The sequence below is a fragment of the Onychostoma macrolepis genome, chromosome 13, assembly GCF_012432095.1.
Source record: "Onychostoma macrolepis isolate SWU-2019 chromosome 13, ASM1243209v1, whole genome shotgun sequence".
NCBI classification, from domain to species: Eukaryota; Metazoa; Chordata; class Actinopteri; order Cypriniformes; family Cyprinidae; genus Onychostoma; species Onychostoma macrolepis.
This window is the reverse complement of record NC_081167.1, coordinates 17,714,103-17,734,546: the sequence shown is the minus strand read 5'-3', so window position 1 is coordinate 17,734,546 and position 20,444 is coordinate 17,714,103. Positions and strand designations below refer to the sequence as shown.

Below are 20,444 nucleotides of genomic sequence, written 5' to 3'. Positions count from 1 at the left end.
ACGGCAGAATGCCACAGTTGACCAATTAGAATCAAGTAATCCAGAGTACTGACTTCACTTACACCCTGTTCAACAGGATCCTGTGGCGCTCCATTAGGACGACAGATCTTTCTACACCTTGATTATGGTTGTGCAGAGAGGTTAGGGTGTCATATAACCATGTGTTTGCTTGTCAGATTTAGATTACATTTCTGTTTTATTTCTCAGGGAACAGGGAGTGAGTTACAGCCCACTGCATGCGCTGTTTGGGTTATAAACTGATTTACATTAATAATGTATTGTTTTAGCCTAGATACAGTGGAATCCAAAAGTGAAAATTAAATATAATTTATTTATCTTATAAAATGATTACAAAATTTTGGGCTGCACTAAATTGTGGTACCATTACTGACACAAGACCTGCTGCTCTGTACATGTTCACAAGCCATTACACCATACATCAACCGTAAACTACTTGCACTGCAAGTCAGGGGTAGGGTAGTAACACTTTCAGAATGAAACAGTTTCTATGTTCAAAAAGAGAGAGGTGTGTGTGCGTGTGTATGAGATGGAGCGAGAGCACTTGGATAGACAGGCTCCCTGGCTACTGTATCCTTACATGGACAATGTCAATACAAGCTTGACAGATTTGGCCCATCTGCTTTCTCTCAAAATATCATTAATGCCATAAAAAGCCAGAGGTAGAAGGGAAGTTGTGAGCACTTGTATAGACATACGTCTGGAACTGAGTGTGTGTGTGTGTGTGTTCTGTCACTCTGCTACTGAGTGGAAACTCTTTTACGTGCAGATAAGGCTGGAAAAACCTCATCAGCTGTTTTAGTTTTAGACAGTTCTGCCATAATCTTCCCATGTTAATACAATTTGGTGTCAATATAGTTTTGCTGTTACCCAACCAGCTTTTCATGTGCTCTTATGATGCTTGTGGTTTCTCCAGTGATGAAAATCTCCCTCTGATGCGGCAGATTTACTGCTGCAGCCGGGGTGAAAATTAACCCCAAGTCTACAATAGAGTTTCGGCACACTGCTTGTAAACAGTCCAATTAAAGCAAGCTGTGGAGAACACTTTAGTGGGTTTTGCAATGACCCCATGCATTAGTAAAGTGTGAGGGCCCACCAGAGGCAAAACTGCATTTGGAGGAAAAGAAAGTGAGACAGAGACTATAATCATAGGCAGCTTTCAAAGTGGGCCGACACTCACCATTATTTTGCCACATATTTCAAGTATTCTGTATGTTATATACTGTATATATGCAATATTAGAATTTTTGTTAAAGAAATTAATTAATTTATTTATTTATTTATTTATTAAATAAATTCTGTTCTTTTTAACTTTCTATTTATCAAAAATGAAAGAAAAAAAACACCACAAGAATAAATGGCATTTTAAAATATATTAAAATAGATGGATATATATATATATATATATATATATATATATATATATAATCTTTATGACCCCTGCTGTTCTGTTTGGATGGCATCTAGCTGGTAGGAAAATTCCAATTAATTGCATGTTAAATAATTAATTACCATCAATTAAAGCATTTTAAAAAGTGACAGGCATCAATATAAACAGATTTTCTGATGAAACCCCAAGAGCAACTTTCAGAGGTTTAACTGTGTATTTTGAACTAGGTCTCAAGAGTTTCTTATCAGACGTTTTCACTCTGTCCACCCTGAGCTGGAATTGTTGACCGTACCATCTTAACCTAAAATCTTCTACCACAGAAAGAGAGAGAGTGTGTGTGTAAGTAAAAAGCTTCCTTCTTGAACATACATTAGCTTCATTTAATCTGTAATGACTCTTTTTCTCCTATCCTTCCTTGAAGCATGTCTCGAGTTCTTCCTGGATTATTTCTTGTCTCCCTTTCTAATTTACCTGTGTCAACCAGAGGAAGCGTGTCGACACAGCACAGCCAGCCGTGACAGAGTCTTTCCTGTGAACATTTGTGTTTGAGAGCGTTTGTGTGTTTAATGGAGCTAGTGGAGCAGGGCCGCCAGCAGCGGCGGTGAGTGTGCGATTGAACTTTCTGGAGTGAATGAGTTCAAAGTGTTTGTAAATGATGGAGATTTCCATCTGTCTTCCAAGTCTTATTGAGCAATAGAAGATTGATGAATTCCATTAGCAGCTCTTCTTTTCTAAGCAATCCTTCACCACTTCTTTGCCTAAATGATTTTTTATATATATTCTTTCCTTTTAAATAAGCTTGATTTCATCTTTTATATGGTTTCAATTTTGTATTTTCTTTTTTGATAGCATTGGCTAAGAGCTATGAAGAGCAGCCATAGAAGACAGAGGGAATTAAATGTAGGACTGATGAAAAGGACAGACTAGCGAACGTCTGAAGAGTGGAGTGAGACTCAGTAAATGGGTAGCTTCTTGAGTACAGGTATATTTGAGCTTTCTCTTCGCTGCCTGTGGTTCAAGTGGCTGCTAAGCCCCTTTTGTGGTCCAGATTGATGTGGTCTTTCTTCACAGCATAGAAGCAGTCACTGTTATCTCTTCATGGCTCAGTGCTTGAAGTCTTGGCTTGAACCTCAGCATCTGTTCTTTTGTCTCATTACATGTATATTTAGGTTAGGTAGTTGCAAAACTTTTTGATATCCTAAGTTGATATCCTGCATTGTGATATGCTTTACTCCATAAACAACAAAACAGCATTTTGCCAAATATTTAATACATTTAGATTTATGCATTTGACAGACACTTTTATCTAACAAACATGTATACTATAGCATTCAGCATGCAGCTTTTATGAGCTTTATTTTATTTTAATTCTCCAAAAATTCATGCAAAATCTTAAGAAAATCATGTTTTTAAAGAATTAATAAATATTTATTTTTAAATAAAATATAATAGAAATATTATGACCATTACTGCATTTGTATTTATATTAAATAGAAATATATATTTAAAAAATGTATATATTCATCACTACAGAACCATTTAAGTTGAGTAGGTTAAAAATGGAAAATAATATAAATGGTAGCCATTTACAGTACATCACTTGAAGGACTCTTTTAAATTTATGTTGATAAGAAAAATTGCTAGACTAAACATCCCTTGAGACTACTTTGAGAAGTACACCTCTTTTTTTTTTCTTTGCCCCATATTGTTTTTTCTTTGTCTTTGTGTGATAGTTTGCATTGTAGGACACAAGCTGACATCTGGTTAGCACCAGCAACTGTAGAGCAGAAAGAAAGAGAGAGAATGAGACAGGCTGAGGTAGTGAGGGAGTACAGGAGAGGTCGTTTGGTGTTTGATGAGAACCTGCTGCTGTTTCCCTCTATGCCAGGAACGTTTATGAACCTTGTCAGCTGCTAGAGCTCACCAGCTTCCCCAGGTCTGGATCCTGTTAGTGCAGGATTTGTGCTCATCACATGGAAAAGAGCTTGTGCCGATTCCTCCCACTTCTCCTAATGGTACCCAAAAGGGAAAGGAAAGGAAAAGACGGAGGGAGGGAGAGAAAGAGGGTGAGCAAAATGTCTCCTGGCCCACACCTTCAAAGCCAAGCTATGCTGCATCATGGAAATTTGGCCCCGTTCCCCAGCCACGCGGGTGACGTTCAATACACATAAGAATCATTACACTAACTCTCCTTTGTGTACTTTTCATTGCTCCTTCTTGTGCTCGAAGAAACTTTATAGGATAGCTCTATTTGACTCTATTTAACAGTTGCATCTTACAGCTTCTGTACCAAATTATATTTTACAGAAATCTGATGCTTTACAAGTCTAAAAAAGTCAACTTTGTGCATATCCAGATGTCATGCTTTTCAAAGCTTTTGCTATATTATTTTACATTTTATATTTGCTAAAAGGGTTTGGATACTCTAAAATTATGCTAATTTCTTTGTATACTAACATTCAAAAATTTGCATTAATTATTATTTTTTTTCTTTTTAAGAAATGAATGCTATTATTAGTAGTAGTAAATTAAAGTATTTTATAATTTTACAAACAAAAATTATTTAAAATATCATGCTATTGTTTTTAACTCTTTATTAATAAAAATAATCCTGTAAAAAAAATTCCACAAAATATTAGGCAGCACAACAATTTTCAACATTGGTGATAATAATAAATGTTTCTTAAGCACCAAATCAGCATTGTAGAATGATTATTAAATTTAAAATATTTAAATTATGACTATTATTTAAAATACACCTTTTTTCTTACTGTTTTTGTTGTATGTTTGATCAAATAAATGCAGCCTTGTTGAGCATAAGAGAAAAAAACAAACTTTTGAAAGCCTCACAAAAGATTAAAGCTGAAAGGCAAAAACGTATCATACATTACATCCATGCCTACAGCAACAATATACACATACAATATAAAGGCACGATTTAGTAATGACTATCATAATCTCAATGAATGGTTATTTAAATGAATGATTATAAATGATTATTTTTTTTTATTATTTAAATGATTAAGTGTTTCCATTGACTTCAGTGAACTTTAGCTGGATGCTCTCAAGGCTTTGGATGCCTATAGCTGCGTTGTGTTTTGTTAAGTAGTTGCTTAGAAATAAAACAGCGTGTTTCATCTAGCCGATCAGCCTTGTAAGACACTTAAGTAGATTGTATAAACAGCAGGATTAGTTAATAGACTTTTGGCAGGGGAACATCCTGTCTGTTCCTGCTCCCTGTCCTCCTCAAGACAAACTGCTGGAGGTGGAACAGCGTAGCTCGTCCTCACCTCCACCCTCCTCCCCGGTGAAGTGAGGCTTAAAAAGAAACCCAACCGCTGTGGTGTCTGGGAGGCTGCAGTTACGATGGTGCTGTGTGAACTTTATGGGCTTACATAGCGTTTTATTTGTCTATAAGGAAGAGATTAGGGAACTGCCTCCCTCTGTAAAAATGCTGTGGGGAGTTGTAGCGGGGCGAGGGGCTCCGCTGATATTTTTGGGATATGTGTCCCAAAGCTCTTGGAAAAAAAGCTATTTTGGGACCTACACAGATACACCAGTTCACTCGCTTAAAACGTAGAATATAGAAATATTATGTTGTATATTATAAAATATACTATGTTTAATAAGGATATGCTTAATTGATAACTCTATGGACTATTGAATGCCTGTTTACACAGTCTCAAAGTGAATCAAAGTGAACCCAGACTACGTGATAATGTTAACAATGGATATTTTGACACACCATGTTCTTTCCTATAATTATCTGGTAGCCTTTCAGTTTTAACAGAAGGTCGTAAACCTGATTCAGCCTTCTTGTGTTGTAGCCAGAGCATCATATTGATGCAGCAGTGGCATTATGTGATCAGCTTCAGGACCCTGGACAGCACCATGCCTGATTAGACTCAACCTCATGTTAAAAACACCATCATTTCTCACCTTATAGAGTTTCAGGTGTGTTCAGTGTTTGTGTCTGTTATCTTGGATATAATATTAGTTGGATTCTGTAAATGGTGGCATATTTTTTTGAGCGGTTATACTCTTTTAATGTACTTTCTAAAGAACAGAAACGTAGTTTTGTTATTATTATTTGTAATTGTGCAACTTTCCAATCATGCAAAACAACATGAAAAATTAAACAACATATATGATCTATATCAAATTATATTAAACAACGTAATACTGAGGGTTACTCCTAACACTGTAGATAGGAACAGATTTACAGAAAACTTTGTCAGAAAAATTAGAAGAAAAAAACACAATAGTGAAATCCATTGATGGATAAAAATCTGAAATACAGTATAAAAATAAAATAGTGGTTAGACAGAATATAACTGTCATTAGGCATCATCAGAAAGTATTGGATTTTGCATGTAGGTCATTTGTGAATTAATACTGATAAAAGGTATATAAAGGTATGTATATACTTTAAAAGGGTTGGTAAGCTTATTTGCTCAAAAATACAGCATGAACCGTAATATTGTGAAATATTACTATTTAAAATAACTCTTTTCTGTTTAAATATGTTTTAAAATGTGAAAATTTGTGAAAAGGCTGAATTTTCAGCAGTCATTACTCTAGTCTTCAGTGTCTCTTGATACTGTAGAACATTTTAATATGCTGATTTGGTGATCAAGAAACATTTCTTCTTATTATCATTGTTGTGCTGCTTAATACTTTTTGTGGAAACAGCGGTCAATTTTTTACAGGATTCTTTGAGTAGAAAACTCATCCTTGCTGAATGAAAGTTTTTTTTTTTTTTAAACTAAACATACAGACACATACGTTTATACATATACAGTACACACTCTCTCTATATATATACACACACACACACACACACACACTGGAATAGATTTTGTGGAGGCAAACTGCTGTGAAATACATCCCATGAATATTTAAAAATTTTGTACAAGATGTACTTTTTGATGGTCAAAGGTATGACAATGAATATCTCTTCTGTCCTTTGAAGGTGAATCCCTGCTTTTCTCTTTGATACGCATCTCTGTAGTTGTCCTCGTTCTCAAATCCTCAAATATGCTCAGCAGTTGCTGGTGGAAGAAAAGTAGATCAAAGAAATTCATTCATGAAGCTTGATTCACGATGGTCGTACAGGAATATAAAGTAGTTTTTGTATTTGTTCTTGTTGTTGCGATGCCGTGTGTTTAGATTGATTTAAATATAAGACATCCAGCCTCACGCTGCTCTGCATTCACACTCTCTGCAGGCCTGCATGCATGCAGCCGCATTAAAACTTCTCTCAAACCTTAGCGAGCTATTATCTTTGATCAGCTCTGCATGCTGCCACCTCAAATAGCCGTATAGTCTGTTTGCTGGCAGTTAATGAAGTTAATTAAAAATCCCCAGTGCAATTTGAGAACAATTAAACTCCAACAAACTCGTTTTTTCCTGCCAGCTCTAAGCATACGCCTGACTGGCCTGTGTTCTTTTTATAGTCCGTCCATGGCTGCACTATATTGATAGTCCTCAGTTATGCTGGTTTTGTTCTAAATCCCTAACCCAAGTTTAAAACTTCTACAATTAGTTCAGCCTGAACTACTTACAACAGTCTGTTTAAACTGAACAGATTTCTTTTTTGAAAACCTCCCATTGACTTTGAACTGCTCTGACTGTTAGAATAGAATAGAATGTTCAGCATTCAAGAAACAAGAGTGATGAGGTCATTGTACTGTTTGTTGAATTGTACTTTGGTCTTCTGTCTTGCATCTATTTGCATACTGAATTGTGATTGGTCTTGAATGGTACAGTGATTGTACAAACTCTTCTGAGCAGCTGACAGAAAACAAGACGTGTTGCAGTTGCAAGCACTTGTGTTTCCATCAGGAAAAGAAATCTAATTGCTCTCTGAATTGTTTGTGGCTTGTATGCTAGTGTGCAAGTTTTGAAAGATTTCAGAGGAAGCAGTTCAGCATCGGGTTGAGATAACAAAATTAAGCTGTGTCAAGACCTATCTGAGTTTTTAAGGGAATCGTGTGGTTGCACACGATGCAGTAATGGTCAGTTTTGACCAGCTGCCTCAGCTGGACTTTATGGCAAGGTTTCGTTCTCATGACTGGCTTCACTGAACCTGGAACAGCAACATGCAGTGTTAGATGACAGCCCTAATTATTCATGACAGGCCTGGGTTCAGCCAGCCAGAGGAATGCTCAGGAATGCAGCAGACTGAAAAAAACATCTTTAATTTAGCACAGAGTAACACTTGCAATGACTGATCATACAGTCAGTGTCCAGTTAACAAATAAATACAAGCGCATACACTCACACAAACATTTTCAGCATCTGGAGTGCAAGTAATACAAGCATTTTCCCTTCGCTCTGTCTGTTGCTGATCCATCATTCCTGAACTCTGGATTTGTGATTAAGAAGTAATTCACTGTCAATCGTTGCAAACATCAAGGACGCTAGCTGTTTCAGTTTTGTCAGTCAAACTCCTTGTGAAAGAGAATTCACTCTGTTCTGTTACTGTAATGATTTCAGCTGTTTCTTTAAAGTGTTGTTACTCCAAGAATCACTGAAATACCTGACTGAATCTGAATCATTAGGCTATGATATCGATGTCTGGCTTGCGAATGATAACGTTCAGACCCCTGTGTAACCTGTGAAAAGCCCATTTGATTGTGGAGGCATCAATCAATAGCCAGTGGCTTTCATGATGTCAGGGCTGCACAGGGACATTCAGTGCCACCTCCTGATTGTGTGTTATTGCTGTCATTAACCCTGGGCCTGTGTGAAGCTCTGGTCAGAGGTCTGAGTTGTGTTTTCGCTCTGTTCCAGCTGCAGTGGAAACAGCAGCCAGTGTCCAGACCTTCCTGTTCAGACGGAGGAGAACCATTAGAGGCTCAAGCCAAATCAGAGCCAGATGTCCACAGGCTATTTGTACAAGCCATTCAATAATTCACAGAGCAGCCATTATAACTCAGGCTGTATGGTGTTGTGGATGCTGGATTACTCATGCTATATTTTATATTAATCCAATGGAAAATGAATTATCGTATTCATCTTGTCAGGAACGCAAAGACTGAACTCTAAACCAGCCAACCGTCTGAAACACAGAAACTTCTCTTCTCTTCTCTTCTCTTCTCTTCTCTTCTCTTCTCTTCTCTTCTCTTCTCTTCTCTTCTCTTCTCTTCTCTTCTCTTCTCTTCTCTTCTCTTCTCTTCTCTACATCTTCTTGCATCTTCTCACATTTTCTTGCATCTTTTTTTGTCTCTTCTTGCATCTTCTCTATTCGTATTTTTCATCTTCACTTCATGCATCTTTCATCTCTTTACATCTCACATTTTCTGTTTTTGCATCTTCTCTTTGTGCCTTTTGAGATGCCCATCTCATCTCATGCCATCTTCTCACCTAATCTCATTCACTTCTCTTTTTTTCTACTCTCATCTCTCATCAGGCTGTATTGTTTTGTGGATGCTGGATTACTCATGCTATATTTTATATTAGTCCAATGGAAAATGAATTATCTTGCTCATCTTGTCAGGAACGCAAAGACATTTCTTGTCTTCTTGCCTCATCTAATCTCCTCTTCTATCCTTTTCACGTCTTTTAATTCTTCCTAGGTGCTTTCATCAACAGTTTTATTAAATGCTATTCTTCACATAGGTTGATCGTGTGTGTCGACAGCAACACCCGCCCTCTACCGTGTCATGTTTGATCAGACAGTACACACTGTAGGTGGCCTGGCTCATGGAGAAATATTTGAAATTCCAAATCCAAGCATGTCATCATTGTCTGTCTGAATGCTTCTCAAAGTCAAAACGGCAAACGAAGCTACTGTAACCTTTCTCTCCCTCTTTTTCTTACTCTGTTGCATTGCAAAGCAGCAATACAACAAAACTGCAAGATGACATTTGCATACAGACACTCTTGCACATTTACACGCACAGGCCGCTGAATTGGTAGGTGGTGCTGTGTTTTGTCTTTTGCTGGTGGAAAGAGGTCCCTGGGGTTGAGAGCTTTGAAAGCTCAGATGTCTGGGTCTGTGGGAGCCTGGCGCTGTGACCACACGGCTCTGAATTCTAAAAGACACATTGTCTGGGCCAAGCGTTTAGCAGAGTGCTGGTACCTGCAGCTGTTTGTTAAAAAAAGTCATTTCTTCCTGGTCCAGTATTTTCATTTCCCCCCACATCTGACTGTGAGAGATCTCTCAAATAGCTCTGAAAAATGTGTCTGGGTGCACGTATAATGTAAAAGTCTGTGATTGCTTTCATTTATACTTGAACGCGTTGACATTTTTATTTATGTAAGCTAATTTTCTTGGCTCAATTGAAGCATAGTACACTCAGATTTTACTAAGGTGATGCAACTTGAGTGTTGCTGTTATTAAAGCAAAATGGGTCAAACTAAATAAGAAATATAATTATGAAATTCATGTACAGTTTCACTTTTTGCTCAAATATATTTGTGCTGACAATATAATTAGTCATGAAAACAAATATTGCATTTAAAAAGGAGTGCAAAATACATGCATTTTCATTATTGGTATCAGAATGTGTTTTGAATCACTGCTACTGTTTTGCGTGTCTATTGGTTTACAGTAATGACTGTAGCAGAAGCCCTTTTCTTAGGTACATTGTGTGTGTGCATTTGTCCGTATGCATGTTTAAATGCAATAAACATGTTCTAGTTGAATAGCACGACACCAGTTTGAGCGTAATGGTTGTGGTCTGCTATTACCACCAGGATATGGAAAGCGCTATATCCTGCAATGACTCATAAACTCTGTCACGATCCAGTCTTTGGGGATTGTAATACTATGGAGTGTTATGAGATTCACAGAAGCCCTCACACTAACTGAAAGAGTCTGGTTTGTGTGGGTGTGCATGTGTTAGCCAAGCACTAAAAGGGTGAGGAGTTGGTCTGACAGACTGTGTCTCACTGACAAAAAGAAAAAGAAAGACAGAGGAACAGGTGAGGGCTGTCAGCATGACTGTGATAACAGCTGTTAACACATTTACATACAAATGCCACAACTAGTTTGTCAGTGATCACAGACAGATACACAGCTAGTAAATAAACACCTCCCAAACTCTTTACACTTCATCTGTCATGTATGATGCTCAGATAGGCCTTTCAGCAGTTGTGTTGTTGCATTAATAATTATAGAATGATCTTTCAAAAATTTAGGGAAATATAGAGACTTTTCATGCATTAAAACGGATGTATCATGGGCAACAAGATCTGCCTTGCTCTTTAGAAATGAAAGTGTGCAGCTAGATTGGTCATTCAGGAATCAATCGTTGTATTTAGAAACTGATAAACAATAGTATAAACTATGCTGGGTTAAACAGAGGATTGCCAGTCATAACTGAGCTATCAAATCTAATTTACATACATTTAAATTCAAGTAAAAAAACTGAAAACTCCAGTGCCCTTCAAAAATTTAGGTACTGTATTTTTTGCTTAAAGTTTTTGAAAGCAGTCTCTAATGCTTACCAAGGCTAAATTTATTTGATCAAAAATACAGTTAATACAGTAATATTATGAAATATTATTAGTTTGAAATCATTTAAAATAATAAATTTTCTATTATAATATATTTTCAAATGCAATTTATGCCTGTTTTCAGCAGTCATTACTTCAGTCTTCAGTGTTTCATGATCCTTCAGAATTTATTATAAAATTATTTGCTGCTCAAAAAAACATTTCATATTATCAAAGCTCAACAATGTTGAAAACAGTTGTGTTTTGTGGAATCTTTATCTATTTCATGTAAAAGTCTTTACTTTCACCTATGATATATATATTTATCTCAAACTTTTGAATGGTAGTGTGCATATAGACGTCGCAAATGCCCATTTCAAGTCTAATTTACATCAATTTTAAATTCAAAAATCTACATGGAATGGAACTCATTTCCAGTGTAGCATATCAACTGTTCAAATCATTTAGTCAGATTTACTGAATAGAAAGTGCTGTTATATGTGCTGGTTAGTGCATTTACGTTGCATCAACCCCCAAAAGGTTTTTTCCAACAGTGGGTGAGTAGTTTGCTCCATTATTCTTTGTTGTTTAATATAAAATGCTGTTTTCGAAAGACTATGAGTTCAGAGAGTAAAAGGATCTGTGTTGAAACCTACTTGAACCTACTATTAGCTATGCAGCATCACTATATGCTCAAAGTAAGAATTAACTGTTAATATGGCTATAAATGTATATGTGCTGCAAAACAGGCCTAAGGGTCAGAGCGAGAGGGTCGGAAATGGTCATGTGAACAATTATGGTGCAGCAAACCAATTATAAGTGAACCTGAGATGGGAAAGAAATAATAATAATATACAAAATTACAGAATATGATTCCTTTCAATTAAGAGGGAGGTGGAGGCTAAAGGTAAAACACAGAAGACAGTGCTGGATGTAAAAAACAGGCTCCCAGACACAATGTATTTACAGGAAACATAAGGACAGCAGTTGCTGGAAGACACAGTGATGTCTGTTAGTTCACTCAGACAGCATACGGCTGCACGTCTCGCACAGCTACTTCTGCTTCTGGAAATGAAGAGTCCATCTCTGTTCTCCACCTCAGGCCAATGTTCTTAATGGCCTGTTTATACAGGGTGAGAGCAAAAGAGAGATAGAAAAAACGGGACAGATACGGCATATTGCACCAGAGGGACAGCAGAAGAAAGCATGTACTGTATGTTCCTGTAAATAGCTCTCAGACAATAGCAGAGAAGCCTGAGGGTGTGTGGTGTGTGCAGTTACACACACATCCATCATTAGTGAAACTCTGCAGCTTTAATGATGCTGAAAGTGATGATTTGTTTGGGAAGTTCTTTATGTGAGTGTGTCATTCAGGTACTTCAAAAGCTGTTATGTTTACTGGTCAGTTGCTAAAAGAGCTGTAGAAATTGCACCACCGGATTCGATTGCGATCTAATGCCTCTCTGAAAGCTCGGTGTTCTTTCACAGGGTCCATCCTGAGATTTCACATCAGAACAAAGAAACCTTCAGTTTCATCTCGCAGTTGCTCAGGTGAAGTCACACAGAACAGGATACAGTTACTTCAGCTGTATGACTAATGTTTTTCCTTTTTTGTTCCCTGGCAGGTTCACTTTGGTGTTTGGCTGTCTGGTTCTGTCTGTGTTCTCCACCATCCCTGCTCATATGGACCTCTCCAATCACTGTCTGCTTATTCTGGTGAGACACACAAACTTACTGTATGTAGAAACAAAATACCTGAAACCACCTGAAACACTTAAGAGTCAATATAAATTGCTGTGTGCAACACCATTTTACTTCTGTAATGATGAATTTCAAAATAAAATGTAGTATTAAATGAGAAAAAATGTAGCTTGGAACTTGAATTGATTGTATGGGGGAAAGGTTTGCTTAAACAGACACTAAATCACAATTTGGCAGTTGGTTAAGATTATCCTACATGGCTTTCATGTCAGCACCACTACTCTTCAAAGTTTGGGGTTAATTTCAAAACAAATTTTTTATTTTATTTTTTTTTTAAGAAATTAATACTTTTATTGGGTGACAATGCAATAAATTGATTGAAAATGACAGTAAAGACTTTTACGTTGTTACAAAGGATTTTTATTTAGAGTATATGCTGTTATGCTGGAAGTCCACACTACAAATATTATGATAACAGCACAGAGGAATAATAGTGTTGGAAAGTTATTGTTATAGTTATCATTCTTTTGGGTCTTAAAGTTGTAGGGTCAGCGAAGTTCAATTTTGATTTGTTGTTGACTTTAAGTCTCAAAACAAGGTCTCAGTGTTTCTCTCTGGTCTGGTGTTCAAAGATCCCTTCAAAAACGTTAAAAGACGATCACTTGGATTAGGCCATTTGATATGTGTTGTATTATGCTGGGCTGGTTTCATCCTTTCACTGAGATGTTTTACTGGTGGATGGGATCCTCTCAGATGACAGCAGAAAGCAGCACGGTTCTTTTAGTGATTGAGCACCTCAGTCCCACCGGACGCTTGGTGGAGCGGGCCAAGGTGTTTCTGTTTCAGTTAAAGAGGCTGTATTGAGAGACGTTCAGAGACTCTGAGCTGACCTGAAAGCAGGAGAGGATGGCGTCTACCCCACTGGTGGGAAAGCAGGACCTGCACAGCCTCCAGTATCAGATAGTGCTCAGGATAAGCAAACAGTGTTGTGTCAAGCCGTGGGAAGCCCAGCCCGGCTGTCACAGTGGATCAGGACAGGACAGTTTAAAAGCCTATCCCAGGCCTCTTACCCCTCAGAGATGGGGCAAACGTGATATATGACCCGGGAAAAGGTTGATTAGTCCATCAACAGCTGCAAAGAGGACTTGATATTCAGACAAATATTATCAACATCATCATCAACAAATGAACTGTCATTTAGTTTATAAAACAGCGACAATTTCACATTGAATTCCATCAGAGAATTTTCCTAACACAAATTTGATTTGATTTTCTCTTTCTATTTAATGAATTGAAAAACAAAAGCCACTTACCCTAAAACTAAATTCAAGATTTCATATAGAGAATATAATATATATATATTTATATATAAGAAATTCAAATATAAATGAAAAGCGAAATGTAAATATGAATAAATAGAGTATTATTCATATTTACATAAATATTAAAGAGTATATATTAAATAAACATTACTAAATATATTATAAATATAATATAAATCTTTGACGTTAATATTTATCAACCCATTAGATTTATTTATTAGATTAGAATTATTTCTGAAAGCATTTAAAAACCAGGCAATATTAAAGCCAGACGTCTTCTTCAAAGCTTATTTTTGTTTATTTAATACAATTTTTTATTTATTTAATTTCAGATTATTTCAAGCATTTTAAGAAACATGTTTGTTTATTGACTGACTCACTTACTTGCTTTCTTACCAGTTTATTTCTGTTTATTATTGTTTTTCTTCCCCACTACTTAAGAGTTTGTGCCAGGTGATCCAAAAGCATGAAAGCATGAAAGTTTCAACTGATGACCAGATTGTAAGCCCAATGAGAATCAGCGAGCAGTTTAATGTAAATGTGTGGTGTTTCTCTGGGAGCGGAGCAGTGTTATAAACTCTATGCATGCAGACAGATGTTTTTCAGGTGAAACCCTCTGTGAACTCAACTGGGGTTTATCTAACACTGCAATTAGCAGGCACCAGGAATGTGGCAATGATGGATTAGCTGAGAGGTTAATTGTGTTACAGTAGCTAGGCCTCCTGTGGTGTATCAGGGTGTGTGTGTGTGTGTACAGTATTTAAAGTATATACATATGTAATCAGTGTTGGGAGTAACGCGTTGCAAAAGTAATGCATTACAGTAACGGATTACTTTTTGCTGTAACGCAGTAGTGTAAGGCATTACTAATCAATTTTCAGTAATATTTTACTCGGTACATGTTCAGTAACCTTGCATTACAACATACTTTTAGCCCAAAATTTAATTGTTCAAAGAAAAAAAAAAACTGCAAGACCGCGAGACATTAACAAATCAAAAATGCCGAAATAAGTTCTATTTCCTGTTCGTAGTCAGTCAGTAGCCGCGTGTGGTGTCCAAGTTTGTAAATAAAGACTAAATGACAGCTTCTGATATATTTGTTTAGCGATTCATTTCATTTATCTCCCTCTCGCTGGTGGAACTTTGTATTGTGTGACGTAGTCCAGTGAAGGCGTGTTTAGGGCGGGTTTTACAGGAGTGCCGCAAGGCTACTGGCCCGACAGTGGAAACGCGGCATGATTTCGGCCTCTGTGCTCGAGGTCCGAGGCTATTAGCCCCGCCCGGCTCGCACTGGCCAGTGGAAAAGCGGCTAATGGGTGAAGATGGCAGAATACTTCGAGTTTGTCAGTGAACCTCTTGAATTCAAAGAGAATAAAATAATGGCAACAATAAGAAAAGAAAAAATGTGCAACTTGTCATGGCATTAGAGTTTACATATAGTCCTGTTGTGTCTAATATGAATAGACCCAAGCTATTCACAGATATTGCCAGATCCTTTCTCGCATTGTCTTGAGCCTTCACTTTGCCATTTAGAAGTTATATTGTTAGTAGCCTGGATAGCCCACAGTCATGCTACACCATATGGCCCTCTACTGGATGTAAAATGCTCTGCAGTACATTTTGTCATTTTATAATGTTCTACTTCTGTAGTTATTTTGGTAAAAGTAACTCAAAAGTAATACAGGAGTCATGTAACGCATTACAATTCTGAGTCAGTAATATTGTAAGGTAAGGAATTACTTTTAAATAATAGTAACAAGTAATCTATAATGTATTACAGTTTGGAAGTAACTTGCACAATGCTGTATGTAATACATTCATGCCTAACTTTACAGAAAATAACAATAAGCAATTTTTTTTGGTGAGATAGCTTTAATTAGTTTCCATATATTAAGTGGTGCACCTGATGTCATGAAAGGTGTTTGTGTGTATTTTTGTTTTGCAGGAGTTTGTGATGATCGTTGTGTTCGGTCTGGAGTACATCATTCGCATCTGGTCGGCTGGATGCTGCTGTCGCTACAGGGGATGGCAAGGACGACTGCGCTTTGCAAGAAAACCATTCTGTGTCATCGGTAGGATAAAAAACGCGTTCTTTGAGTGTGCTCTCCATACGTGTGTTTGTAGAGGGTGATGGATCTGCTGTATTGGTGTGGATGCTGACGGATGCTCGATGGGCTAATGATAGCACCTCTGCCCCAGATCGATGACTGACTCAAACATACATAATGACTGTGAGAGTTCTCTTGTAATTCCCTCATGAGGAAAAGCAGACAATAAGGGATTACAGGCAATAACTAACCAGTGCTATTTATATTTATTGGTGTATGTGGTGTTGTGTTGTATGAGGGTAATTTAGGCTCCAGTGTGAATATATCAGTGTGTTGTGTGTCATGCACTGAACCTCATCTCCATTCATTAGGAGGCTGAGTTCCATCAGCATCCCATCAGCGCTGAGACTAACTCTGAATTATGAAACAGAGAGAAAAAGGAAACAATTTCCCCTTCCTGCTCAACACATTTATTTGGCATGTCCCATTAGAAATTGTGTAAAGGTCTTTGCATATTATATGCATACACTTGCTGACTCTTAATGAAGCACACCGTCTTTATGTGACCACATCCACTATTATTCCATCTTCATGTTAACTAATATAAATACATTCATCTTCGACTTCATGTAGCACTTTTGCATGGCAACATAGCAACTATTAAACCATTTCGGTGATTTAAAATGTTTGCACAACTAATTAATTGAGACAAATTCTGGAAAACTACTTTTTTGGCCTGTCAAAAGTAACCTGATTAACCTACAGTAAGCTCACCTTGTTAAATTGAATTGAATTAATTGAAAAAAATAAAATAAACAAGTAAATAAAATAAAGATTTGTGAAACAAGAATACATTTGCATCAAAACAATGTGTTTACACTACTGTTTCAAAAGTTTGGGAATTTTTAAAAATGTTTTTGAAAGAAGGCTCTTATCAATAAAAACAATATTGTGCTATATTATTACAATTTACAATGTTATCTATTTTAATATATGTGACCCTGGACCACAAAACCAGTCTTAAGTCGCTGGGGTATATTTGCAGCAATAGCCAAAAATACAATGTATGGGTCAAGATTTTTCTTTTATGCTAAAAATCATTAGGATATTAAGTAAAGATCATGTTCCATGAAGATATCTTGTAAATTTCTTACTGTAAATGTATCAAAACTTAATTTTTGATTAGTAATATGCATTGCTAAGAACTTCATTTGGACAACTTTAAAGGTAATTTTCTCAATATTTATATTTTTTTGCACCCTCAGATTCCAGATTTTCAAATAGTTGTATCTCGGTCAAATATTGTCCGATCCTAACAAACCACACATCAATGAAAAGCTTATTTAGTCAGCAAATCTCAATTTTGAAAAATTTACACTTAAAACTGGTTTTGTCGTCCAGGGTCACATGTGTAGAAATGTAATGTTGTCCTGTGATGGCAAAGCTGAATTTTAAGTCCTTCAGAAAATTATTTTAATAATTAACATTAAAATATGATATTACAGAACATTTATGTAACATTCTAAATCACTTTACTGCACTTTACAGTTCAAATTTTTGAACTTTTTGTGGTCTAAATAAAAATGTTTTACATTGAACGCAATCTGAGATCTGTAGCTTTAAACAAGGATATGTCATATACTGTCATATATGAAAGTCAATTATAAAATATTGAAAACTTTGAGCTGAAAGTTTGGTTATAAAACATTTTTATTAAGATTGTGATCAATTAGTTTATTTACAAATTGTTTTTTTTGTTTTTTTACGACACACATTGTTCCAAAGCAACTTTTACAGCAAAATAAAGAAGGGGGAGAGAAAAAAAAAGAAAATTGTACCTTTCCTTTCTCTACTGGTAACTTTCATTTTACTTGTAGTATGGCTTTTGTTCACAAGTACCACAAATCTGCTGCCCTCATTTCCATTTGCTCATGTTCTTCAATGTTCCATTTTCACCTTGTAGCAACCTTCAAAGGTTGTGGGATTCGAATTTCAAATAACAGACTTTTAGGAGGCCACCTTCAGCATGTGTGACACAAGAACATTCTTATTTCAAACCTCAAGTGTAACATTCAGCAGGAAAATATGACGGAGGTGATTTGAGTAAAGAACAATATTATCCCTGGTTAAGACACGCTGGGAGCTGGAGAGGTTTTTCTGTGTGCAGCGAAGGATTAGATATGCTGTTCTGTAAGGCTGTGGCTTCTCTGCTCTCTCTTGGCCCCTCTCTCTGTCTCTGACCTCCGGGAGAAAGACATAACAGCAAGTGAAACAGCCTAATTTTTTTTTTTTTTTTTAAATATCTCTGTTCCTGATGTCTTAGAGAACAACAGCAAGCTTAGTTTATAGGTAGATGGGCTCAAGTGCTCTTGATATGGCTGGGTGGTCTTAGTCCTTGTTGAAGTTGGATTAGTGATGCCAAAGTTAAGTGATATTGATATTGGGAGATAAAGCGGACTATGAGTCACTGATTCCATCTCCTAAATGGCCAACTGCTATAATTATTTTTAATAAGTCAATTAAAGTATTTCTATTGCTCTGTTGGTGTAAACATACAAATTATCCCTGTCTCCTGTGTTTGTGTTTCAGACATTATTGTGCTCATTGCGTCCATCGCAGTGGTTTCAGCTGGTAGCCAGGGCAATATTTTTGCCACGTCTGCACTTCGCAGTCTGCGTTTTTTGCAAATCCTGCGCATGGTGCGTATGGACAGGCGAGGCGGTACCTGGAAACTGCTTGGATCTGTAGTCTACGCTCACAGCAAGGTATACTGAATACTATTTAAGGGCAAAAATGAGTAAATGAGCTCAGGTCATGACATTGCGTGTGAGTTTTCATGTCAAGGCAGACATGTGACCCCACAATCAACCTCTTTTTCCAGCACCGCTTGGACTGAAACTTCATCCACAGGCTGCAGCCAAACCACACGCTTCCTCAGTCCTCAGTTACCCACCATTTAGTGGAGAGATTAGGGGTCCCCGCAATGAATCATTGTGGTCGATATAATAGCAGTGTTACTTATTTCTATCTCCTTTCAGACTTAAGCATTTGCATTTTCCTGACATCCCTGATCAAACTGAAAAAAACAGCTTAAACCAGCTTGTTTCACTGGTCTTTGCTAGTTTAGTCTGGTTTAGCTGGTCTCCCAACCTGGCCCCTCTGGTTTTCCTCCTAGCCAGCTGATTTCCAACCTGACAACCTCTTTAAAACCAGAAAACAGCAGAACATTTTTAAATTCTAAAACATTTTATGAATTTTATGTAATTCGAAATAAGTTTATCTGCATAGCACTTTTTACAATAAACAGTGTTCCAGTGCAGTTTTATAGAAAAAAAATAATAATAATAAAAAATATTTTTGTTATTTTTGCAGTTTCTCTATTGATCTAGCTGGTTTTACAACCTGGCCATGCGGGTTTTATCCGGTTTAAACTGATCTCCCAACCTTTAGCTGGTCACCAAACTAGTCCCCCAGCGTGACCAGCTGACATGAGCCCAAAACCCATATAAAACCAGCCAACAGACCAGCAAGAGACCAGCAAGCCATCTTAGGCTGGTCCAAGCTGTTGTTTCTACAGGAAATTTTTTTTTTTTTGTAGATATGACTTTAATTTATTGGATGTTTTATATTGTGATGTTTGTTTCAGGAGCTTGTGACCGCCTGGTACATTGGCTTCTTGGTGCTGATCTTTTCATCGTTCTTGGTCTACTTGGTGGAGAAAGAGTTTAACAAACAGTTCGCCACCTATGCAGATGCTCTTTGGTGGGGTACGGTAAGTCTACCTTAAATGCCTTCCTTAAACGCCATCCTTACGCTCTTCCTCAACCCCTTTCAGTATTTGTGCACATTTTCCTTTAAATGTATACAAAATCCCTTTTTTCACATCTATATACAATCAATCCATCCCCCACTGTCTGGTTTTAGGATGCTCAGTAATACACATTGTCAGTATTTCACTGTATTTCATTCATTAATCGATAAGTGAGTTACAACCCTAGGCCTTGACAGAGTTTAGTTGTTGTGGTACACACAGCAGGACTGGTCATGGTTCCTCACCAGCTGACTTAACAAATCAATGCATGTAATTTCCTGCTCCTACCAAGCACAAACAGAGCTGTTTCGAGGAGATGTGAGGTCAGTTGAGGGTATGGCCTTCTGCTGTAGAGCTCAGATGCAGAGACAAACCAGCAGTGAGCCAATATTATGCTGCCACACGGTATTTACACTGGGTTGAGCCCAAGCCAGTGTCTGGAGCTGACAGGCAGGCTTCCGTGGAGGAAAACAGGAGAACGGGAGTCTGGCTTTGTGTGTGAGCTCCCACACACCTAGTCTTTGCCTCAAAGCACTGTGAAAGGCCGCAGTGCTCTGTGCATTTGACAAATGCACTCACTTTTACTGGATGTGTTGAATTTGCTTTGGCCGGGCCTTTGTTTAAGTATCCCCTGCCTGCAAGAATCCAAAGCGCTCACTTATGAGTGTGGAAATGAGTGTGAGATGTTAGACTGATCCTTTTTTTTTTTT

The 20,444-nt window shown here is 37.2% G+C and overlaps 1 protein-coding gene across 7 annotated transcripts in view; it reads left to right on the top strand.

Moving 5' to 3' along the window:
• kcnq5a (potassium voltage-gated channel, KQT-like subfamily, member 5a) overlaps positions 1-20,444 on the top strand; it is a 119,144-nt gene that overhangs the window by 70,642 nt on the left and 28,058 nt on the right. For all 7 annotated transcript variants that reach the window (XM_058795361.1, XM_058795367.1, XM_058795362.1 and 4 more), the window contains 4 exons: positions 12,478-12,568; positions 15,821-15,947; positions 18,513-18,688; positions 19,570-19,695. In XM_058795361.1, the coding sequence (XP_058651344.1) occupies positions 12,478-12,568; positions 15,821-15,947; positions 18,513-18,688; positions 19,570-19,695 (520 nt within the window). The remainder of the gene's footprint in view (positions 1-12,477; positions 12,569-15,820; positions 15,948-18,512; positions 18,689-19,569; positions 19,696-20,444) is intronic.